The 20,561-nt window shown below is 33.4% G+C and overlaps 2 protein-coding genes across 2 annotated transcripts; one reads left to right on the top strand and one right to left on the bottom strand.

The window, feature by feature from the left end:
* Positions 1-3,534: 3,534 nt before the first annotated feature.
* On the top strand, positions 3,535-9,034 carry LOC132759529 (uncharacterized). Its single transcript, XM_060751319.1, has 3 exons — positions 3,535-3,822; positions 6,346-6,489; positions 8,812-9,034. The coding sequence occupies exons 1-3, from the start codon at positions 3,631-3,633 to the stop codon at positions 8,890-8,892; spliced, it is 417 nt and encodes a 138-aa protein (XP_060607302.1). The 5' UTR covers positions 3,535-3,630; the 3' UTR covers positions 8,893-9,034.
* A 2,732-nt stretch (positions 9,035-11,766) lies between these two features.
* LOC132759528 (deformed epidermal autoregulatory factor 1 homolog) lies at positions 11,767-20,513 on the bottom strand. Its single transcript, XM_060751318.1, has 7 exons — positions 19,899-20,513; positions 18,241-18,446; positions 17,694-17,814; positions 16,001-16,117; positions 15,393-15,505; positions 14,777-14,896; positions 11,767-14,174 (listed from the first exon to the last, which is right to left on the bottom strand). The coding sequence occupies exons 1-7, from the start codon at positions 20,323-20,325 to the stop codon at positions 13,938-13,940; spliced, it is 1,341 nt and encodes a 446-aa protein (XP_060607301.1). The 5' UTR covers positions 20,326-20,513; the 3' UTR covers positions 11,767-13,937.
* Between the last annotated feature and the right edge of the window lie 48 nt (positions 20,514-20,561).

Below are 20,561 nucleotides of genomic sequence, written 5' to 3'. Positions count from 1 at the left end.
GGTAGAGTTATCATTCTTGCGCACAGCGTTCTTCCTAAATAAGATCTATCCACCTATGAAGTTTCATGTTGACATCTCAAAGATTTTTTGAGCTATGCTCCACTCAGGAAAAAAATAAGTATGAAATTAACAAAGGGCAATAACTCAAAAATTATGAATGAGAAAGTTATCATTCTTGTGCACTGCACACCTCCTGAGTGAGATATATCCACCTATGAAGTTTCATGTTGATATCTCAAAGGCTTTTTTAATTATGCTCTGGACAAAAATTAATTTTGAAAAATAAAAAAGGGCAATAACTGAAAAATTATGCAGGGTAGAGATATCATTCTTGTGCACTGCACTCCTCCTCAATGAGATCTATTCACATATGAAGTTTCAAGTTGATTCCTCAAATACTTTTTGAGATATGCTCCGGACAAAAATGTCGAACGGAAGGACGTACGGAAGGACGGGCAGACGAAGACTATTTCTATATCCCCGCTAGTCTGGTTCCCGTCGTACTATAAAATTTAATTTTGAACGGAGAGTAAAGGGTAGTGCAGACATCCCCGCCGGATAAAAACCAGATGGTACAGTATTTAAGGTATTAGCACCCTAATGCATTACCTCCGCGTTGAAGAGTATTCAAATAGGCTAGAATTACTGTTAACTACATTGAAAATGAGGGCCATGGGTTCAATCCCCAGAAGGGTCAACTTTTTTTTCCTTTCTTTTTTTCTTTTAACATTATTTATGTATCTCTCATGTCCCATATGGAAAGAAAAAAGTGTTAAATTTTGAATTTTTAATTTATATAGGTATTTATTGGCTAAATTATGCTAAATCTAGTAATAAATATGGTACCTGATATTTTCAAAGTGTAATATAATCAAACTAGACGGTAAAAGTATTTCATATTTTTACAAGATCAACCAATATACTTTTAAAAAATTTAGGAAAACTTTGAAAACAGGCACTCATTTGGGTAAATTTTAAGAATTTTTTGAATTAGGCTCCCTTAGTAGAAAAAATGGTCAGACATGTGGTAAAAATGGGTGGGGTAGGGTAAACATTTTTATACAGATTTCATAAATTTTAAGTAGAATCCATAATTTTGCTTATGTGGATTGTTAGCTGAATGGTACTATTTGTTTCTTACCAAAAATTCATGGGAAAACATTTTTCATTAGAATGTTATTGCAGATTATTTAAAGGTTCCTCATTTCTAAAAAAGGACCCTCATAACATCCTAGCTTGAGTTCAGAAAAGTGGCCATAACTTGATTTCCGTACGGTAAACTTTGTTTAAATTTTGCATACAGGCGTACTTTAAGGTATACATCTGACATATGATGTCATTTCTTTAGTTCCTGATAGTGCCCATTAGGGTCCTAATACCTTAAGTGAAGAGAGCATTGGAACCACCCGGCTGGGGTTTAGTCAGCCCACAATGAATTGGTCAGAAAACGTTCCTGACATGCCTTCTTCGCAAGTATGCGAACTCTACAATTATAGGTAATATTTTAAAACTTTTTAGTTATACTAAATATTAGATAGACCTGTTATAAAAGACGGTAACTTCTATAAACGTCTTGGCCAATTTTAAAATAAGTGCTTTTTAATAATTTAATTTTAGAATTCTTAATCTTAGTATGGGATTGCCCCATCTTCCTCCCATGGCAGAGGTTGTACGTAGAGACTACCCTGTCATGGGGGATATGGTATGCACATAAACACATGTACGGATATAACAATAAGTAATTAAACATCAGCTCCCCCTTTTTAAAAGGTTATAAATGAAGTATATGCTCGCCCATATGGTCTCTTTCCGGTGGCGAGGGTAAACAAACGCAAACACACACACACACAGAGCCACCCGGCTAGAAAAACACCAAATTGGAAAGACCTTAAAGTACCAAAAACATACATATATAAAATATAACATCTTTAATTAAATGTACGGGAATACATTTTCAGTCACCACTCAAGACAAATAACACTGATGTGACAACAAGATAGAGAAAAAAGGAATCTACAGCAAATAAAGCAGCACCAACGGCAAAAAGTACATTTAATAGTTGTATGTCATGTACGACAAAAAATGCCAGGATGGCGGCTGATACCACGGATTTATATTACATGTAATATAAATCCGTGCTGATACTAAGGACTTCACATTTATCTTGGTTAAATTCCATGGACCAATCAGACTCCCAGTTTTCAAGATTGTTGAGATATTTTTAGAGGGTTTCGGCGCCTTGAGTTGATTTGATTGTTAAATATACTATTGTATCGTCTGCAAATAGCCTGACCTTGCTCTTAACACTATCAGGAAAGTCGTTCATGTAGGATTAGAAGAGGCAAGGTCCCAGGACCTTGAGAAAAAGTGTTGTATTCAGGCCTATGTTCCAATTAAAAAGTAAAGTAAAACAGCAACATTGAAAACATGGTTATGCTTGACAGGTACCTAACTTTGATCTGTTAAAGTTTTGTACTCGTCCGTAGACAGATTTTCATTTTATTTGTCAAAAAGTGCGATTTGGGGTGTAACAAGTAGACCTCGTCACCAAGAAAGGCTTTTAGTCAGATTGAACGATTTCGAGACGTTTCGGCCCCAAGACGTATCGGCCCCAAACTACCCAAGACGTTTCGGCCCCGGACGTTTCGGCCCTTTACCAAATCGGCCCCAGAATAAGTACTGTATTTTAAACCGGTATATTAATAGCATTTCAATAAATAAATGAATCAATTAATATATATATTTTATCATTTTGTATAAAAACTAGATTATAATAGTAGTAGGGTTCCAAAAGTAATCAATACAAACAGAACAGAACATTAACTTTATTTGAAAAAATATAATACACAAACAAACAATTATTTACAACATATATAGATGATATTTAATTTGAAAGATTAAGAAGCAAGACACAAAACAATACACGAGACAGACATTAAATTATCATCAACAACTATTTAACAGTGACGAGTTTGATGAAGCGAAAACAATAACAAATGAACTATCGGTGCAATATATAAATTTTTGGGAAATCCTTTCTAAATCAATATATTCAAAACTGACCTACCTGTATCACATACCTATATCGGACATTTCATAATATTTACACTTAAAATCCGATTGTAAGTATTAAATCACAGTTAATATCCAGCAAATAATTTCTCTAATTTAATTTGATATATAATGCAATTATTCCAACAATTATACGCACAAACACTTTATTTTCGAAAGTTATAACTTATCTATAGCAGGTACATAGCATGTTAATATAATTTGGTTTCAATTTTTCAGTCAGTTTTATATTACATCTAGCATCTATCATTATCTAAAAACAATAATTAATTGTCTTTCCCTAGACACACCTCTCATGTTTTTATCTTAAAAAAAAAACCTTTTTATTTTGCTTTTATAGTCTTACTATTGACGCGCAAAGTCTAGGTCCCCCAGCACGGGTTTAACTCAATGGAAGATAGACTATTACGTCTTGGTATGAAATGTCTCGTTGTCTACAGTACCCTTTGCGGTAATTAAATTTTCTTTGGGTTAAATGAACAAAAATCGGTGTCCTTGAGAAAAGAAGTTCTCAAGAAAGAAATTTTCATGATTAACTGAAATTTTAACAATTGCACGATGTCAGAGGTGAAGCCCTCTAAAGGAAATACTGTTACATCATGGGATCCATGGAAAATGTTCGATGTTTCCAAAGAGGAACTGGAACGTGTCCAACAACGTAAAGCTATGGCTGCACAGAAAAAAGCAGATTTTAGAGCCATTAAAAACAATCCAGCCACTCTTGTAAATAATGCTGGGCCTGGTCATATTGTAAGTAATGGGCAACAAAGCTTAATCCATAAAGAAATATTATATGAACAGCCTAATTTAATCAATCATTCAGATATGTTGCATTTGAACTAATTAGAATCCATGAATATGCGAATGTTGAGCCAGTTTCAATGTGTTGTGCAATTTGTGACTGTATATAATTAAAGCTGTTCTGAAACCATCATTTTATGTGATGGTGGATAAGTAGTGGCTTTGCTTTCATGACTGATTTTTATGCCCCCAAGCATATAGTAATTGAACTGTCCGTACGATGTTAACCTAGAACGGCAAGTTAGATTTTTCTTAAGTTCTACCTGTACCAATGGCTTCTAAGTTTACACACTTACTAATCAATACAAAGTACATGAGCTGGGCAAGTTACATAACTCTGGCTTTCATATTTACCAAGTTATTGCCCTTTTCAGCACTTAGAAAATGAATAATGGTTAACCTAAAACGGCAAGTTGGAAATATTTTAAGTTCTATCTGTACTAATAGCTTCCTAATTCCCATACCTACTCATCAATACGAAGTACTAGTTGTTGCCAAGTAATATAGCTGTGTCATCCATATTTCCCAATTATTTCCCTTTTATCACTGAAAATATGGCCTTGTATTGTTAACCTATTCCGGCGAGTTGGATTTATAACAAATTTCTCCTAATTGCTTAATTTCTTTAATGATATCTTTCATATTTAGTAGGTGGATACCTTTGATGGTCCTCTAAGTTTTTGTGGTGTAAGCGGTCTCTAGGGTCAAGGTCAAGGTCACTGGTTTAAAAAATAAATATAAACATTTTTGCTCATACAGCCTTTATTTTTTAGTTGATGTCTTAGTTTAATACAAACTTGCCAAGGGAGTTCCTCCTTCTTTGGGTGTAGTAAGGGGTCATTTGGGTCAAGGTCAATGTTACCAATGTCAAGGTCACCAATGTTAAAAATAGATTTTTACAGGTGTATTGACCTTATTCTATAGACAGATGTTATTTATAATTGATGGAAACATAAACTTTGATGGAGTTAGTGGTCAGTTGGGTCAAGGTCACCAGTGCTAAAAATAGATTTTTACACATTTGCTTATACAGCCTTTATTATGCGACAGATATATTTTATATTTGGTAGGAAGATAAATTGCATGGTATTCATCCTTTTGATTGGGGTAGGGATCAGTGGGTCAAGGTCACTTGTGCTAAAAATAGATTTTTACACTTTTGCCCATACAGCCTTTATATATTGACAGATGTATTTCATATTTGGTAGGAAGATAACTTGCATGGTATTCTTCCTTTGGATGGAGTAAGGGGTCAGTTGGGTCAAGGTCACCAGTGCTAAAAATAGATTTTTACACTTTTGCCCATACAGCCTTTATTTAATGACAGATGTATTTCATATTTGGTAGGAAGATAACTTGCATGAAGTTGAATTTTTAACTTCACAAGTCAGAGCAATGTCTTGGCAACTTATATTTTTCACAATTACAAAATGCCATGACTTTGTCAAGCTATATAACTTGTGTTTACAATTTTTTGGCAATTTTTCTGTCCATAACTGAGCGAATGTGTAAACATTTTTTGAAATATTGCTACCGACAAGAATCTGAGCCCGGGGCATTTGTGTTAAACAAACACGTTCTTGTTCTTTAATAATTTTATCCAATGCCTCATCTGATTTCAGTCATTAACTTCATTTATTATTTAAATGAAATGATATTTTAATTTTTTTAACTGTTATTTTATATATATGTATATCTTATTATGTAACTATGATCTATGTTGTTGCAAAAATTAAAAAAATGTTTTGCTAGTGCTGTGTCGTAATTGGACTTGCATATCAATATGGTGGTATGTGTGTATTTGTTCTCCCATATCTATAATAATTTATATGCACACTTGTATCTTTATCTGATCCCACGAAGGGGAAAGTACAACTGAATTGAATGTAATTATCTCCCTTTATACATACATTATCTGTCTAAATTCATTGTATCTTACGGATCTACTTGATCTTGCAGGAAATAGATATATAGTTCTCTGGTCCCAATCCGTGAAAAAGACAATAAAAATGTCATTGTCGATTTGTGAGACATGATAACAGCCCGCATTGAATCTAGCATTGGCCCGGTGGCCCATGGCCAGTGAAAATTAGTTTGGGACAGTGTGAATTTCAAGAAAATTATGTTAAATATATAGTAGAATAAATTCCTGGAATTTGGGTCAGTAAATTCAAAATATCTTAAATTCATTGACTGTAACAGAGAAAGAACTCTATTTTTGAGAATGTTGAGCCAGTTTCAATGTGTAGTGCAATTTGTGACTGTATATAAAGATGTTCTGAAACCATCATTTTATGTGATTGTGGATTAGAAGTTGCTATGGTTTGATGACTGTTCTGCTAGGCGCTGTGTCATAATTGGACTGGCATATCAATATGGTGCTATGTGTGTATTTATTCTCTCATTTCATATACATCTGTATATAGTTTGATATCATGTAACACATATTTATTTGACAAGTTATATTTTCAGGTTGACCCTGGTCTTCAAAGATGGGAAGCAGCTAGGGCTACTTACGGAGAGTACTTTAGGGTAAACAAGAGAAACACAGCCTGGTTTTTGGGGACATATGTATTTCCAATAGTTGGAACTTACCTTTATTTATCGTATCAAGTAGTAAGTTTCACAGACTTTATACATTGTAAAAGTTTTAGTTTGAGAAGCATGATAATAAAATGAGCAGTAGTAATCAACTACACAATGTTACAAAACTATTTGAAGTTAAGTTCTGTATAACTCTTGGTGATTTATTTTGTAGTAAACGAGATAGTGCATTTTAATCATATTTTATTCCTCCTGAAAGGATAGCATATTGGCGCCTTGTCTGTCCGACACAATCGTGTCCGGAGAATACTTTAAAAGTATAGAAGAAATTTTATTAAAACTTCATACTGTGATAAGAATCTAGCCAGAGAAAGTGCAGTGTTTTATGCCACTGCAGTATCTGTGATGGCATATAGCATTTCACCTGTATGTGTGTTTGTGCGTATGTTTGTCTGTTATATAGATCATATAGTGAACTTAAAAAAATCTTCTAGTTAAAAACCACTTGTCCAATTTCAACCAAACTTGTCAGGATTGTTCCTTGGGTGAAGGGTTTCCAAAGTTATAAAAGAATTTTATTCCAAGCAGAAATTGATCGCCAGGGCAACAAAAAGGAATTATAAGAATAAATTCTAAAAATCTTCTTGTAAAGACCCACGAGGCCTTGAGCATAGATGTTTTGCATAAGACATTTTCTGGTAGACCTCTACCAAGATTGTTCAAATTATAGCCGTTGGGTCAAAATTGGCTCTGCCCAAGAGTCATTGATTTTCACCATGTACATTTAGTAAAAACCTCAAAAATCTTCTTGTCTAAATGTACAAGGCTTAGAGCTTTGATATTTTTTATATCTCCTCCAGGCATGGTGGGATTCTAATGAAACTTCATAGAAATGTTCACCACTATGAGAAGCAGTGTCATGTGCATAAACCAGGTCTCTAGGTTAAAGGTTAAGGTCACTCTTAAGAGGTCATTGAAAAATGCTTTTTCAGAGCCGACCTACATTCATCGGGGGATTTTAATTTAACTTGGCACAAATGTTCACCATTGGGCACATAATCCAGGTCCCTGCTGCTAAAGTCAAGGTCACAAAGAGAGGTCAAAGTTTGTGTACGGGGACCATTTAGTCATAGTCATCATTTGTAACACAAATGATAACTCTTGTGACATGTAATTTAGGTTAATATTTGCAAGGTAAAGGTTACTAGAGATGATAAAATATCTAGGTATTTTCCAGAGCATATCTTCTATATGCATATCTGAATGCCCACATCTCTGTCAAAAGCTTTTATGACGGGCATATTTTGCAACAATGTTGCCCTTGTTAAAATTTGTCTGGACTACTTTTTTAATAGTAATGCAATTTTAATGAAACTTTACAAATTACAGGATTGATTGGTAGCTCAAGTACTTGCACATATTACAAGGGTTGAAGGATTTCCAGCCAAGTTATGGGCCTTTAATAATAAATGTGTTTTGCCCTGTTTATTTTTGTGTCTCCTGCTACACAGTAGCTGCAACATGCAATTGGCTATCATGAGGCAACACATGTCATCACTGATAGCCCTTGTTGCTATAAATGGCTATAACTTTGTTGTTTTTGAATTGTTGTTTCTTCAAACTTGAACACAACAGTCTCCTAGGATAGGTCTTCAAGTAAACTAGACAGACCTTGACCTTCACTCATAAATTATTGAAATTTTCTTCTTCTTTTTGCTGTAACTGGCTATAACTTTGTTGTTAATGAATGGATTGACTTCATATTAAGACACAACATTCTTTACGATAAAACTTTCATTTATATCAAACTCAAATTGACCTTGGCTCACTTAAGACCTTGACCTTGAAGGTTAAATTATTGAATTTTCACTGATATTCGACTGTAACTTGGTAATTAATAAATGGAAAAAACACAGAAGTCTTTTTGTGTGAAAAGTTCAAGTATTTGGCATGGAGCAGACAATCTGACAGCTACAAAATTCAATACTAGTATTATATAAACAAGCAGATTTGTTGAATTGATATCCACCGCCAGTAACTGGATATTACTAACAAAACAACCAAAGATGTAAGGCTTTATATATATTTATAATTGCATAAACAGTAACCCTAAAACAATATCCTCCTCCCGATTCTATCAATGGGGATATTTATGCACTTCGAATAAAAAACACACCCTTGTGTGACCTTATTAATTCCTTCTGCATTGAAAAATTGAAAGCTTTTCTAGCAGTGTATCTCAGGTGAGCAGTCCAGAGCCATCGTGGCATAAGAGAATGTTATAAGGATAGTGTTGACACATTTTTTTTCCATTCAATGATTCATACAAAGTTAAAGTTAAACTATGTTTCAGTGAACTTCACTATAATCACAGATTAACTTTATCTATTTCAGAGAAAAAGAGATGAAATGAATCGTCGTGGAGAGATACCTATGAAGGAAAAAGTTAGAAGAGCATGGTTATTTCAATTGTGAATTAGACATTATTCTAGAATATGATGCATTGTTTGTGAAAATTTATGACAACAACATTATTGGAAAAAAACTTACAAAAAATGTAACATCGATATATATTGTAAATTGTTCAAAAAAAAAATTAAAAAAGAAGTTTAGTCTAGTTTAGAAACTTGTTTGTATTTAAAATTGTTTTCTTTTTAAGAACATCTGGTATGCCGTGTGACTCATTATGTTGGTTTATGTTACACCAACACAGAATAGGTCATATGGCAGTTTCCCAGCTTTATTAGTCCCCTACTGGTTAAACCATTTCAGAATGTTATAGGGTTCTAACTGGTAGGGGACTTATGGATTGCTTGCAATACTATGATAATTGCTTGTTGTTGGAGGGACCACAGGTGCCCTTCTGTGTATTATTTCAGGCACAAACAGGCACCTGAGAACCACTGACATTCCGGAAGCTAGCTGGATAGCTTCCGCACATGAAAGAATCTGAACTCCTGGTCCAGATTCAAACCCTTAGTGGTATGGGGCAAGTGGTTTGAAATCAACAACCTTAACCACTTGGGCACAGACAACCCATGCTAGAATTTACCACTGCTGTCAATTGACAGGCTTATAAAACTGAATCTGCAGCAGTTTCAATTTTGTAATGTTCAGGTTGGTCATGGCTGATGGAAAACGGGGAATAAAAGCTGAAGGAATAATGGAGGAAGATCTCAGGTGCCCCTCAGTGCATATTTCAGGCATGGGTTAGCACCCAAGTCAGTGTTTTTTTCACCAAAATATTCGGCGAAATTCGGCCCCATTCCCCCTCAAAATAGCATGTTTTTTTCCCCCTCAAAGCTGAAATTTCCCCCTATACAGTAGCCCGAATTTGCCTGCAATGAATATCATTTTTTTTTGCAATTAACAGCAGAAAAATGTTTTATTTTATGCCTGTAAGACTTACTTTTAGGCAAGGTTGTTTACAAATTGTTCTCATGTAGGTAAGGGGAGCTACTCCCGGTGTCCCAATAAGTTTAACATGTGATGTGTCAATATTTTAGATCCGTATAAAAATCCCCCTCCTATGGCATTTTCCCTCTCCAAAGGGCACCGACCTCCTTCCCCCAAAAGTGAAAAAAGAACACTGCAAGTAGAGCCAGTGACCTCTAGTAGGCTTGTGGAATACAATCTTCTCATTAATTACAGTCCTTGTTGGGATTTAAACCCACAGCTGTGAGGTAAAAATTGGTTTAAAACCAAAACTTGAAAAACCTAGTCAAGAAGGCCTCTAATATTTCTCTCCATAAATTAACTGATGTGACAAACCTAGGCAACAATTATTTTGCAAGGACATCAATAATGAAATATATTTATTAATAATATACATATGCAACAGGGAGTCCGGACCTCTGTTTTATTTAAAGGGTAAGGTATATATATGACTTATGTTGGTGTTAAGTAAAGTCCATGATGTTAAGTTCATTATTGAGATTACAGGAATTTGAATAGCTTTTACCATTGAAGATGACATGAAATAATGTCGAAGTGAACAAGAGCCCCTGCTGAGCAGGGATCACACTCTCTTATTTCCAAAGGCATTCACATTAGAAGAACGCTTCAGAAAGGGTTTTCAGAGAATTAACTTAAAATTTCATATTTTGACAGTTACGATCATTTACAGCTCAAGATTATACTTGAATTATTTAACAGATCAGTGTTGTCATTAGTGTTATATAATTATGTACACCTGCAAATACACCGGCTTTTTGCCTCAATTTTGACATAACCACAGCTGAAATTTTATTTTTGAGCAATGGTACATACCACCTGTAGTCAACAACATGCTCTGCACCAAGAATTGCAAAATTTACATCAAAATTGCATAAGATGTCTTACTGGTAGAATGAGGAGATAGGTTGAGGCCATCATCCGGGCATGTGGTGGTTACACATTTGCTTATGCTTCATTAATTTGGTTAAGAATAAACTAAACTCATAAATTTACTGGTTTATGATTACTACACTGATATCACTACTTACCAAATTACTATTTCTTAGCTCATTTATGTTGTCATCTCATGAATGTTTTCAATCACAACCAAATTTAAATTTCCAGGGTGTACTTTACTTATTTCCAGGTGTAATATATATATTATTGTTTTCCCAGTCTAAATCCAATCTGTCCATCTATAACAAAGTTGTTAGTTTGAAATTAAATCTGTATCAAATTCCTTAATAAATAAAGTAATCACAACTTAAGCAATATTCAATAATTTGACCTTTAAGGTCAATGAAATTTTAAGGTCAAGGTCATATTTGGATTATTAATTGTGTACTAGACGGTGTGTTTTTTAAAGGTCAAGGCCTTATTTTATTATTTTCCATTGGTCAGAAGTGTTTTTGTTTTGTTAAATATGAATGAAATCCACAAATAAATAAAGTGACAGCCAATTTTAGCAAAACATCATGTCAAGGTCGAATTTCATCCAACCCTCCCGTGGATCTTGTCCCCAAGGGTTGGGGTGTCCAAATCATTTCACATTCAAGGTGAAAGTCTTTTATCACTCGAGTTGAGTCTTCTTGAATTGCTTGCCCTAAAGATGATTGTGCCCTAAAGTATGAAGACAACTCATTCATCAAGTTGACTTTCAATGTTATTTATAAGTCAAGGTCAATTTCAGTTTGGTTTTCTTGAAGGTTTTGTCTTAAATGTTGTGTCCAAGTATTCATGAATAGCCAGATGTATCAAAATAATTAAGCAGTTAAAAAAACTTGTGAAAACATTTGCCATATATGAAGACGAAAAAAAAAACCATACGACAGCAACGACAAAATGACTTACAACAGCTTTAATGTTTTCTTGAAAAAGTCCAGCTTATAAAACAAAAACAAGCGATAAAGAACACAAGAGTTGACTGATAATTTATTCCATATTTCATACAATAAACCTTGAAGGTTAGTGTAATATTTACAACATTTATGTTACAGACAAGTACATTTTATAACTTATCAATATGTAAGGGAATTTTACCTACAATCAGCTTTTAACTTTTTCCAAAACATATTTCACAACTAGACCTTGATTTATTTCACATCGTGATGAATGAAACCTGATGAACGATGTTGTAATAACATGTGTAATGAAAATATGAACAAAATGAAATGGGGGAATATTTGAAACAAAATTTGTAACTATACCATTTGGGACAATCTAATACACTAAACAAACATGCCAAAGGAATGTGCAATGTAATTGAATATGGCAGGGGAGTCAATTTGTACATTTATCAATAACAAAAATTTATAATAATAGAAAGAAGAAAAAAACCAACTTGTCCTGACTTCAATCTTCTTAATTAGAATCAGTTACTCTGAACATAGATTGTTGACAAAATGAGTGACACCTGATATTTGTTAACCTGAACTTGAAATTGCATGCCGCTAAATAACACCTGACCTTGAAAAATCAATATATCAAAAATCATTTATGTTTTAAGTATTCACAAAATTTATATTTGCCAAATATCACTATAGTTCTAAACTGTTTATTTGTTACCACACAGTAAAATGGTCATATGTCAATTTGCCAGCTTTACTGGTGGCGAAAACTCAAGATGCCAATCCATGCATTATGTCAGTCATCAGCTGGCACTGGTGTACAATCATAACCTCCCACAAGCTTTTTTACCCTGTTTCTAACACACTGTACAGGTTATCTCTATATTGTATGTTATCTCTGTGTGCATTAAGTGTCTAATGCTTATAGCAACTAGCAGATATCTTAAATCATTTCATTTGTACATTTGATGAAATGTTTACTAGTTAAAACTATCTTCAAACATTAACAAAAATATGCTATGCTCTGAATTCGATACTGATTTAAGGGAACTGAAAAAATCTCTGGTGAGAAACATATTAATTAAAGATGTAGGAAAAAACTTAATTAAAAACAAACAAGCATCACAAACAAGATTTTCACAATTCATTACTGACCTCAATATTATAACATATTGGACAAGCAACATTGTAGAAATTAACATTAACTAAGGACTTGTTTAAAGATTTAAAAACAAAAATCTACAACCTAATTAAAAACCGGCTTAAAAATGAAACACTTGTTTTTTAGACACAATACAAATAATTTTGTGACCAATAACATATACAGGAAAACACAAAGAAAACTACTCAAATTTCAAATCCAATAGTTTTAATAGTAAAGTCCTCCTCCCCTCTATATTCAAGGTGCAGCATGTATGGTTAACAAACAAATCAAGACATTTTCCCCCATCCAGTGCAATTTGCTCCCCATGTAAAGGTAGACAATTACCACCCATATTGAATGTAAATTTGGGCATGTGCCAAATTCATAATGCACACGGTATTGAATTTTATTTCAAAAATACATTATTTGTTGTTATTTTCAAGTAACAAATTTTATTTATAACTCCAAACATTTTTATAGGTTTCTTGTTCTTTTTTTTTCTAATTATTATTATTTTTTGTTAAGAGCAAGTTTACCCCCTCTTCAGAGATTCTGAAAATCCAAACAAAAATATCTTGGAAACTGCTCTATGCTTCAAAATATTTTGAATGAAAATTTTGTATTGGTTTGAGCTACTTTTTATCTAAACATTATATTTCTGTTGGGTGAAGGGGGTGAAATATTCAAGGTTATACATCCACTGGGGGACGGGGGCATGTCCAATGATGGATTTTCAGAGTGGGTGTAAATGTCCTGAGGGGAAAATGTCCATATACTTTTACAAACTGCAAAATTTTCAAAAATATTTGAATAAAAATAAATATAAAATATTGATAGTTTATATTATTTTTAAAGTGCTTTGCTCAGTAAAAAATTAAAACTTTACAATATATATATATACAGAATTTGTACAAATTAAATGAAATCAGATTTATAATGAAATGAAGACTGAAATCAGTACATGTATTATAGTTTGTAGCAACAAATGCAGCTCTCAATCTGTCTCTTTATGAGTCTTAATTCTATTTTCTGTATTTCTTAAAACTACTAAGTTTTATGGATTTCATTGCAATTTATATTTCCTCCCGTTTGCTTCACTGTTTATCACTTTCTGTTTCCGTAGCAACCATTATACCTTGCATCTGTCCTTGTGTACTTTGTCCACTCCAGCCCTCGTATGTTACCACGGTGATACCACTGTCAGATTTATCTCCCATCTCAGCACGAGTTTGTGAAATCGCTTCCTGTACCGCAATATGCTTCTTGTTTCTCTCCTCCATTACTGCTCTCTGTATTTGCATGGCTGCCTCAGCCTTTGCTTGATTTAACATCTAAAAAAATATAAAATTATTTTGGTTTTGAAGTCAAAAAGACATGGTAACTCTGAAAACTATCTAGTATTCACTTCAAGTTAACCCCTTGGTGTATTCGTTCAAGCATGTAACTGGTACCCAGGTATTATTATTAACTTTCCTGGTGTGGCCTTGTAATTCTTTACTGCCTAGCTAGTTGAACTTGTGTATGAGATGCTTTGAAGGTTGAGGTAAAATGTTGTCATTACTTGGCTAAATAGATAATTTTCATTATTGACATTACTTTCCTACTCATCTGACTTAACAACAACATTATGTATCATATATCTACAATATGTGTTCACTGATTGGATATGATTTATCTTCATCTATCATATAAACATTGTAGAACTTTCCACATCTAAGTTTGTATTATATACATATCTTTTAAATACAATACATGAATAATCTTTCAGCAATTTAAATACAGGGTCAAGATGAGAAACTATTCTACTATTTCTAGTCAAACAATTTAGTTTATGCTCTCTGATTTTGTTCAGTCTCGAAAATATTGAAGTTCTGACATTTCTATCTCCAGAATTCAGAGGATATAATACTCTGTGTATCTCTCATACTGTTACCTTTTCCATCTGTTGTCTGACCTGTTGTACAGCTGCCTCCTTGTAAGCCACAGATTGTTGTTTTACTTGTTCTACCATCAGTTTAAACTGTTGAGCTTGCTGGATCAAACTATTAGCCATCTTCAAATAAATTATCATATAACACTTGAAACTCTCTAACAGAGAAATATACTCATTTCTTCCCTACTAACATATCAGCAAGTTGAATAAATATAACAATGACAAAACTTGTAAATTAACAGTCATAACACATTTCTGGTAAGATGTCTCCATAAGAAGAGAACTGTACAGTGTTGTTACTGATATGATCATTCAACATTAATAAAATATATATAAATAGTGATAAAATATATATTAAAACTTAAAAATGATCAAGTATACATTAAAAGTCATTAAGTATATATTAATAGTGATCAAATATACATTAAAAGTGATCAAGTATACATTAATGGTGATCAAGTATATATTTATCGTGATCAAATATACATTAATAGTCATTATAGTGATAAAGTATATCAATAGTGAGAAAGAATACACCAAAGGTGAGCTTTCTTAAATTAAAAATGCAAATATTTAAACATAAAATATTTTTTTTTAATTAGGAATATTCTGTTACCTCTTCTAGCTGCCACCATTGTTTCTGTTCTGGCATGTCCATGTTAATGGTGATACTTTTACCACCTGGGCTAACTTGTCCACTCACAGGTACCGGTGCAACCATCACTGTCTCTATAATGTATCAAAACAAAACATGTATAATGAATACCTAAAATATTAGTACAATCAGAATACATTATGGTGATTATTTTAACATAAAAAGAGAAAATTTTAAACAGGTCAAGTTCATTACACAAATATGCAGTGGCAACCATTTTTTAGCATCAAAAGACATTCAGCATCTTATGGTCTAAAGTCTATGTGCAACTTCTTTACTCGGGTGGCAAAATATTTCCTCTCTGTCTACCATTCAGAATGTGTGTCATTGCACCATGAAATTCATTATATGGTAAGTATAAGAAGAATTCTTCATGAAATTTATAATTTTGAATACATTAGAAATACTTTGATAACATTTACTTTGATGAATAATGCAGAAAGAGAATGATGCAATAATCTCATAACTGTTATTTGTTTATAACATTTAACCTTGATAAAACATGAGTAAGTATCTACAAACTGCACTGCGAGAAGATGGGGAACAATAACCACTATCAAATTATTTACCTCCTGACATTGGATCTGATGTAATGATGTGAACAGTTTCACCATTAAGTGAAGCAGTTGCCATTCTGACAGGATGGGCAAAGTTCTGAGATGATCCCATACCATTACCATCTCCACCTGTAATATGTAAAACTGCATTATTTCAATGGTTTATATTAGTGCCACAACAGAATCACCAACATGGTTAAACAAATGTCTCATACATTTATAGCACATCTTACAGCCACAATGTCACATACATCGCAACAGTTGCCAGAGACACAAGAACTTTAATTATTATTTATCATTTATTTATTACCTGCACTAAATATTAAATAAACTGACATGTGATGAACCATGGCATACCAGACATAGTACCACTTTAAGTTTTCATAACAGCTTGTTGCTCCATTTTTCTATGCCATAACAAACAAATACACCTTACTATTGTTCAATGTTACATTATATTTTAATGTACATTTAAAAAATGGGTCAAAGACAGAAAAGGCCGGGTTGCATATGTGTACAAAATATCATGAGGCTGTGATGTTACTTAAATTTTCTAGCACTGTCTGACCATTGATGTTGAAAATTTAACTTAGTTGGTAAACCTGAAAAGAATAAGCATCAGACCTGAAATGGAATCCCACAATATGGGACCACAGTCATGTCAATGCTGTGAACCACATATCAAGAGGCTGTGGTAAGAAGTTGTTGAGAAAACTGTTATGAAAATTTCCTACTATCTATTGATCATTAATTATGTCAAAATTTAACTAAGTCGGCAAACAGGAAGTGGATGAGCGACAGACCTGAAATCAAATCGCACAGTCTGGGACCATGTGATAATGCTGTATACAAAATATCAAAAGGCTGTGATAAGAAGTTGCTGCGTAAACTGTTACGAAAATTTCCAACCATTAAAGTTGAAAATTTAACTAAGTCGGCAAACAGGAAGTGGATGAGCAACAGACCTGAAATCGAATCCCACAGTATGGGACCATGTGTTGATGCTGTACACCAAATATCAAAAGGCTATGATAAGAAGTTTATGCTGTATACCAAATATCAAAAGGCTGTGATATATAGTTGCCAAGAAAACTGTTACGAAAATTTCTTACTATTGACCATTAATGTTGAAAATTTAACTAAGTCGGCAAACAGGAAGTAGATGAGCGAAAGACCTGAAATCAAATCCCACAGTATGGGACCATGTGTTGATGCTGTATACCAAATATCAAAAGGCTGTGATAAGTAGTTGCTGAGAAAACTGTTACAAAATTTCCTACTATTGACCATTTAATAATGTTGAAAATTTAACTAAGTCAGCAAACAGGAAGTAGATGAGTGACAGACCTGAAATCGAATCCCACAGTATGGGACCATGTGTTGATGCTGTACACCAAATATCAAAAGGCTATGACTAGTAGTTGCTGAGAAAACTGTTACAAAAATTTCCTACTATTGACCATTAATGTAGAAAATTTTACTAAGTCGGCAAACAGGAAGTATATGAGCGACAGACCTGAAATCGAATCCCACAGTATGGGACCATGTGTTGATGCTGTATACTAAATATCAAAAGGCTGTGATAAGTAGTTGCTGAGAAAACTGTTACGAAAGTTTTCCCCCTTACCGCCCGCCGCCCAACACTCACCATACTATAACCCGTGCACCAGTGCAACCCGGCCAAAAATCGAAAGTATAAAACTACCTCCTTGTAAACGATTAGGTGAGTCAAGATGTTTCATTTTTTTAGTTCTTGGAGTAGGAGTTCCTGGCTCAAGGTTAGGCTTTCTTCTCTTATATGGAGTGAACAAACGAATTGGCCCAGTCTGTAAAAAGAAAAAAATTTATAACCCATTATAATTTGACTTGCCTAAAACAAAGGTAACAAATGACCTTGTAATCTAAAAAGTAGAAAGTATCAAGTAACAAGTATTATATTAATTTTACGAATGGCACAGGAATCGAGACAGAATACTTTATTTCCTGTAAATGTAACCTTTCTCCAATGTTTTAAGGGAACTCAAAAATCCTTTTTTTAGATTAACCAAATAACCAATACTGTATCTTGAACTGACTAACATCTATAATATCTGACAAGGACACAAAAAAGGTTAAAACATTTTGCAAATGCCTTGAATTATGTGTTAATTGATTGAAAAAAATGTATTGTATGTAATGAGTATATATTGACATATACTAAAATTTATTTTAAAGTCTTTACAAAACGAATATGTAATTATCATTACACTGACCACATTCTCATCATCACAGCATGCTGCACACGTACATGATGTGGCGTGGGCCTGTAATAAACCATCTTCTAACAAGCACTGTAATGTTCTACCACCATATCTTATACTTCTCTTCCAGTCTTTACTACTAGCTCGCCCAGAATACGTCTCAAATTCATTTGGTGTGTACCATGCATCACCACTTTTGATGCACTTTCCTCTACCACCTGATAATATACATAAAAACATGAGGACAAAAATTTAGACATCTTTTTTTAACTAGATAGTCTTTCCCTCCAACTGAAATGAACAACATTAGGGTAAATCTACAAAAAAGACAATATTCAGGTCAACACCAAGTGTTATAGAATTAACTGTTGAAAAAGAGCATTAATGTGTCTGCTTGGAATTTAGGTTAATAATGATAATACAACATAAAATTTACAAATTAACCTTTTGTTATAAATTTAAACAAAATTAAATAAGGGATTTTTTTCAAGGATTTTGGGAACACAACCCATACCCATGGAATTAGGAATTTTAGCAGTGTTTTGTTAAAAATTGGGAAAAAGGCATGACTGAAATTTTGTATTGATTAAATGGATGCAAACAATTACTGCCTATGATGGCATTTTCAAACATTTAAGCACTATTACAGTGAAGAAGCCCTTATTTGAAAAGATTCAATATTTTTATTATGTAATTTTCAATTGGGAATTTTTTCCTGTGGATTGGGAAAATATTTACTATCAGGGCCTTTTTACCTTCTATAACAGGGGCCGGTATAGGGCTGCTTCCCCAAAGAAAATTTCTTTAAAATCATGAAGTTTTCCCCAAAAATTGAATTTACATCAAGTTTTTTCTTCCCCTTTTGCAAATATACTGTGTAACTTTCCCCCAAAATTAAGGGCTGGGCTGCTTCCCCAACCTGTGAAAAAAAGCCCTGACTATTTTCAATTGGGAATATGATCCAATAACGGCTATAAAATAAGCCAAAAAAAAACCTGTTTTAAAATGTATTATAAAATGTGTTTTGCAGATTTATAAAGTCAAGTCAATATTTATCTATCGTAAGAAAATATTACAGTATAAGTTATAAACATAAGCTATGTATAGCTTTTAAGTTTTGATTGATTAATAGTGTTAAAATGGCCTTTTTTAATTCTTTAGAATGCACTTCTATAAAGAAAAAACAACATATATTAATGGGTGTACATGGAATTATCGAAAGATACGAAAAGATACATTAATTAATCAACTATTCTGTTATAAAGTTTATGAATCAGTCAAAGGTGAACATTGTACCCTCACTGGGCAAATGAGCTACTTATAAATTTAACTTCTATCTCTCTGCATAGGCTGGTGATGGTTTTGATTTTGCTGCATGTTGCATTTGTTCTATGATGGACAAAGTTAAAGAGGTTTGAATATTAATAACTTCAGAGCTATAATTTTTTTATTCTGAGATGGTCCCCCTTTTAAATATGAGACGCCCTTTTAAATATAAGACGGTCATTTTGGTTTTATCATAGATTTCAAATTTATTATGATTTGTGGAAGCCCGACAGCCAATTTAGCTTACAGCCACCTCCTGTGGACAACCTCAAATTAAGTCAAACCCCAACCATTTCCACAGAAGATGCTTTGGTTACAATATTGACTGACCAAATGCTTTTTACCTGAACCAAATCTATGTTTATAAAGTTCTCCATTTGTATTCTTGCATCGGACAGGTAAGATATCATTGTCAACTGATTCATCCCACTGATACTTTAAACCCCTTTCTTTGCTAAGTGGTGTTGCTGGGGTAGGGGGTGGTAGCGGAGTTGTTGGTGACTTCAGACCAGAGTCCAAGTTCCCTTGATCATGAATAACAATGTGAGTCGTTTTATTATGTTCAGCAAACTGTTCTGCAGTTAACAATGTTTGTGGTGTTGCAACATAAACCGATTCATTTTCTGTGGTGATAGCTATTGATGAAGGAATTTCATCAGCAGATTGCACTGTCAAAGTTTGTTGTGACTGATCTTCCGAAGTGGTTTGCTGGTCCTCGAATGCAGAATCGTCGCCGTTCGGAAGTTCCTCGGCGATGTCGACTTCCGACATCTTGCATGAAAATTCGTGTAAATATAATTGACAAAGGGTTAATTAGTAAAAACTACTATTCAGTCATTATGAAAAAGATGCAATCAGTGGTAATTTAAACTCAACATTATTCACAATTAAGCATATAACTCAATTTTTCTTTATTTTCCGACTAAATATCGGCAATTTCCGGTCGCGCCCGCTTTGATAAGTAGGTCAAATATAACCTTTAAACCTAAACTATATTTCTGATTTTT

Source organism: Ruditapes philippinarum, unplaced genomic scaffold (assembly GCF_026571515.1).
Source record: "Ruditapes philippinarum isolate M1 unplaced genomic scaffold, ASM2657151v2 ctg5185_1_1_1_1, whole genome shotgun sequence".
NCBI lineage: Eukaryota > Metazoa > Mollusca > Bivalvia > Venerida > Veneridae > Ruditapes > Ruditapes philippinarum.
This window is presented reverse-complemented; position numbering and strand designations above follow the sequence as displayed.

Bases quoted from the DNA above. Each gene is read 5' to 3' on its own strand.
- LOC132759529 (XM_060751319.1), top strand. From the start codon at position 3,631: ATGTCAGAGGTGAAGCCCTCTAAAGGAAATACTGTTACATCATGGGAT. The intron at 3,823-6,345 runs GTAAGTAATGGG...TTATATTTTCAG, and splicing joins ATGCTGGGCCTGGTCATATT to GTTGACCCTGGTCTTCAAAG. The intron at 6,490-8,811 runs GTAAGTTTCACA...TATCTATTTCAG, and splicing joins TTTATTTATCGTATCAAGTA to AGAAAAAGAGATGAAATGAA.
- LOC132759528 (XM_060751318.1), bottom strand. From the start codon at position 20,325: ATGTCGGAAGTCGACATCGCCGAGGAACTTCCGAACGGCGACGATTCT. The intron at 16,118-17,693 runs GTAGTTTTATAC...TACATATTACAG, and splicing joins ACCTAATCGTTTACAAGGAG to GTGGAGATGGTAATGGTATG. The intron at 15,506-16,000 runs GTAAATAATTTG...GATACATTATAG, and splicing joins ATCAGATCCAATGTCAGGAG to AGACAGTGATGGTTGCACCG.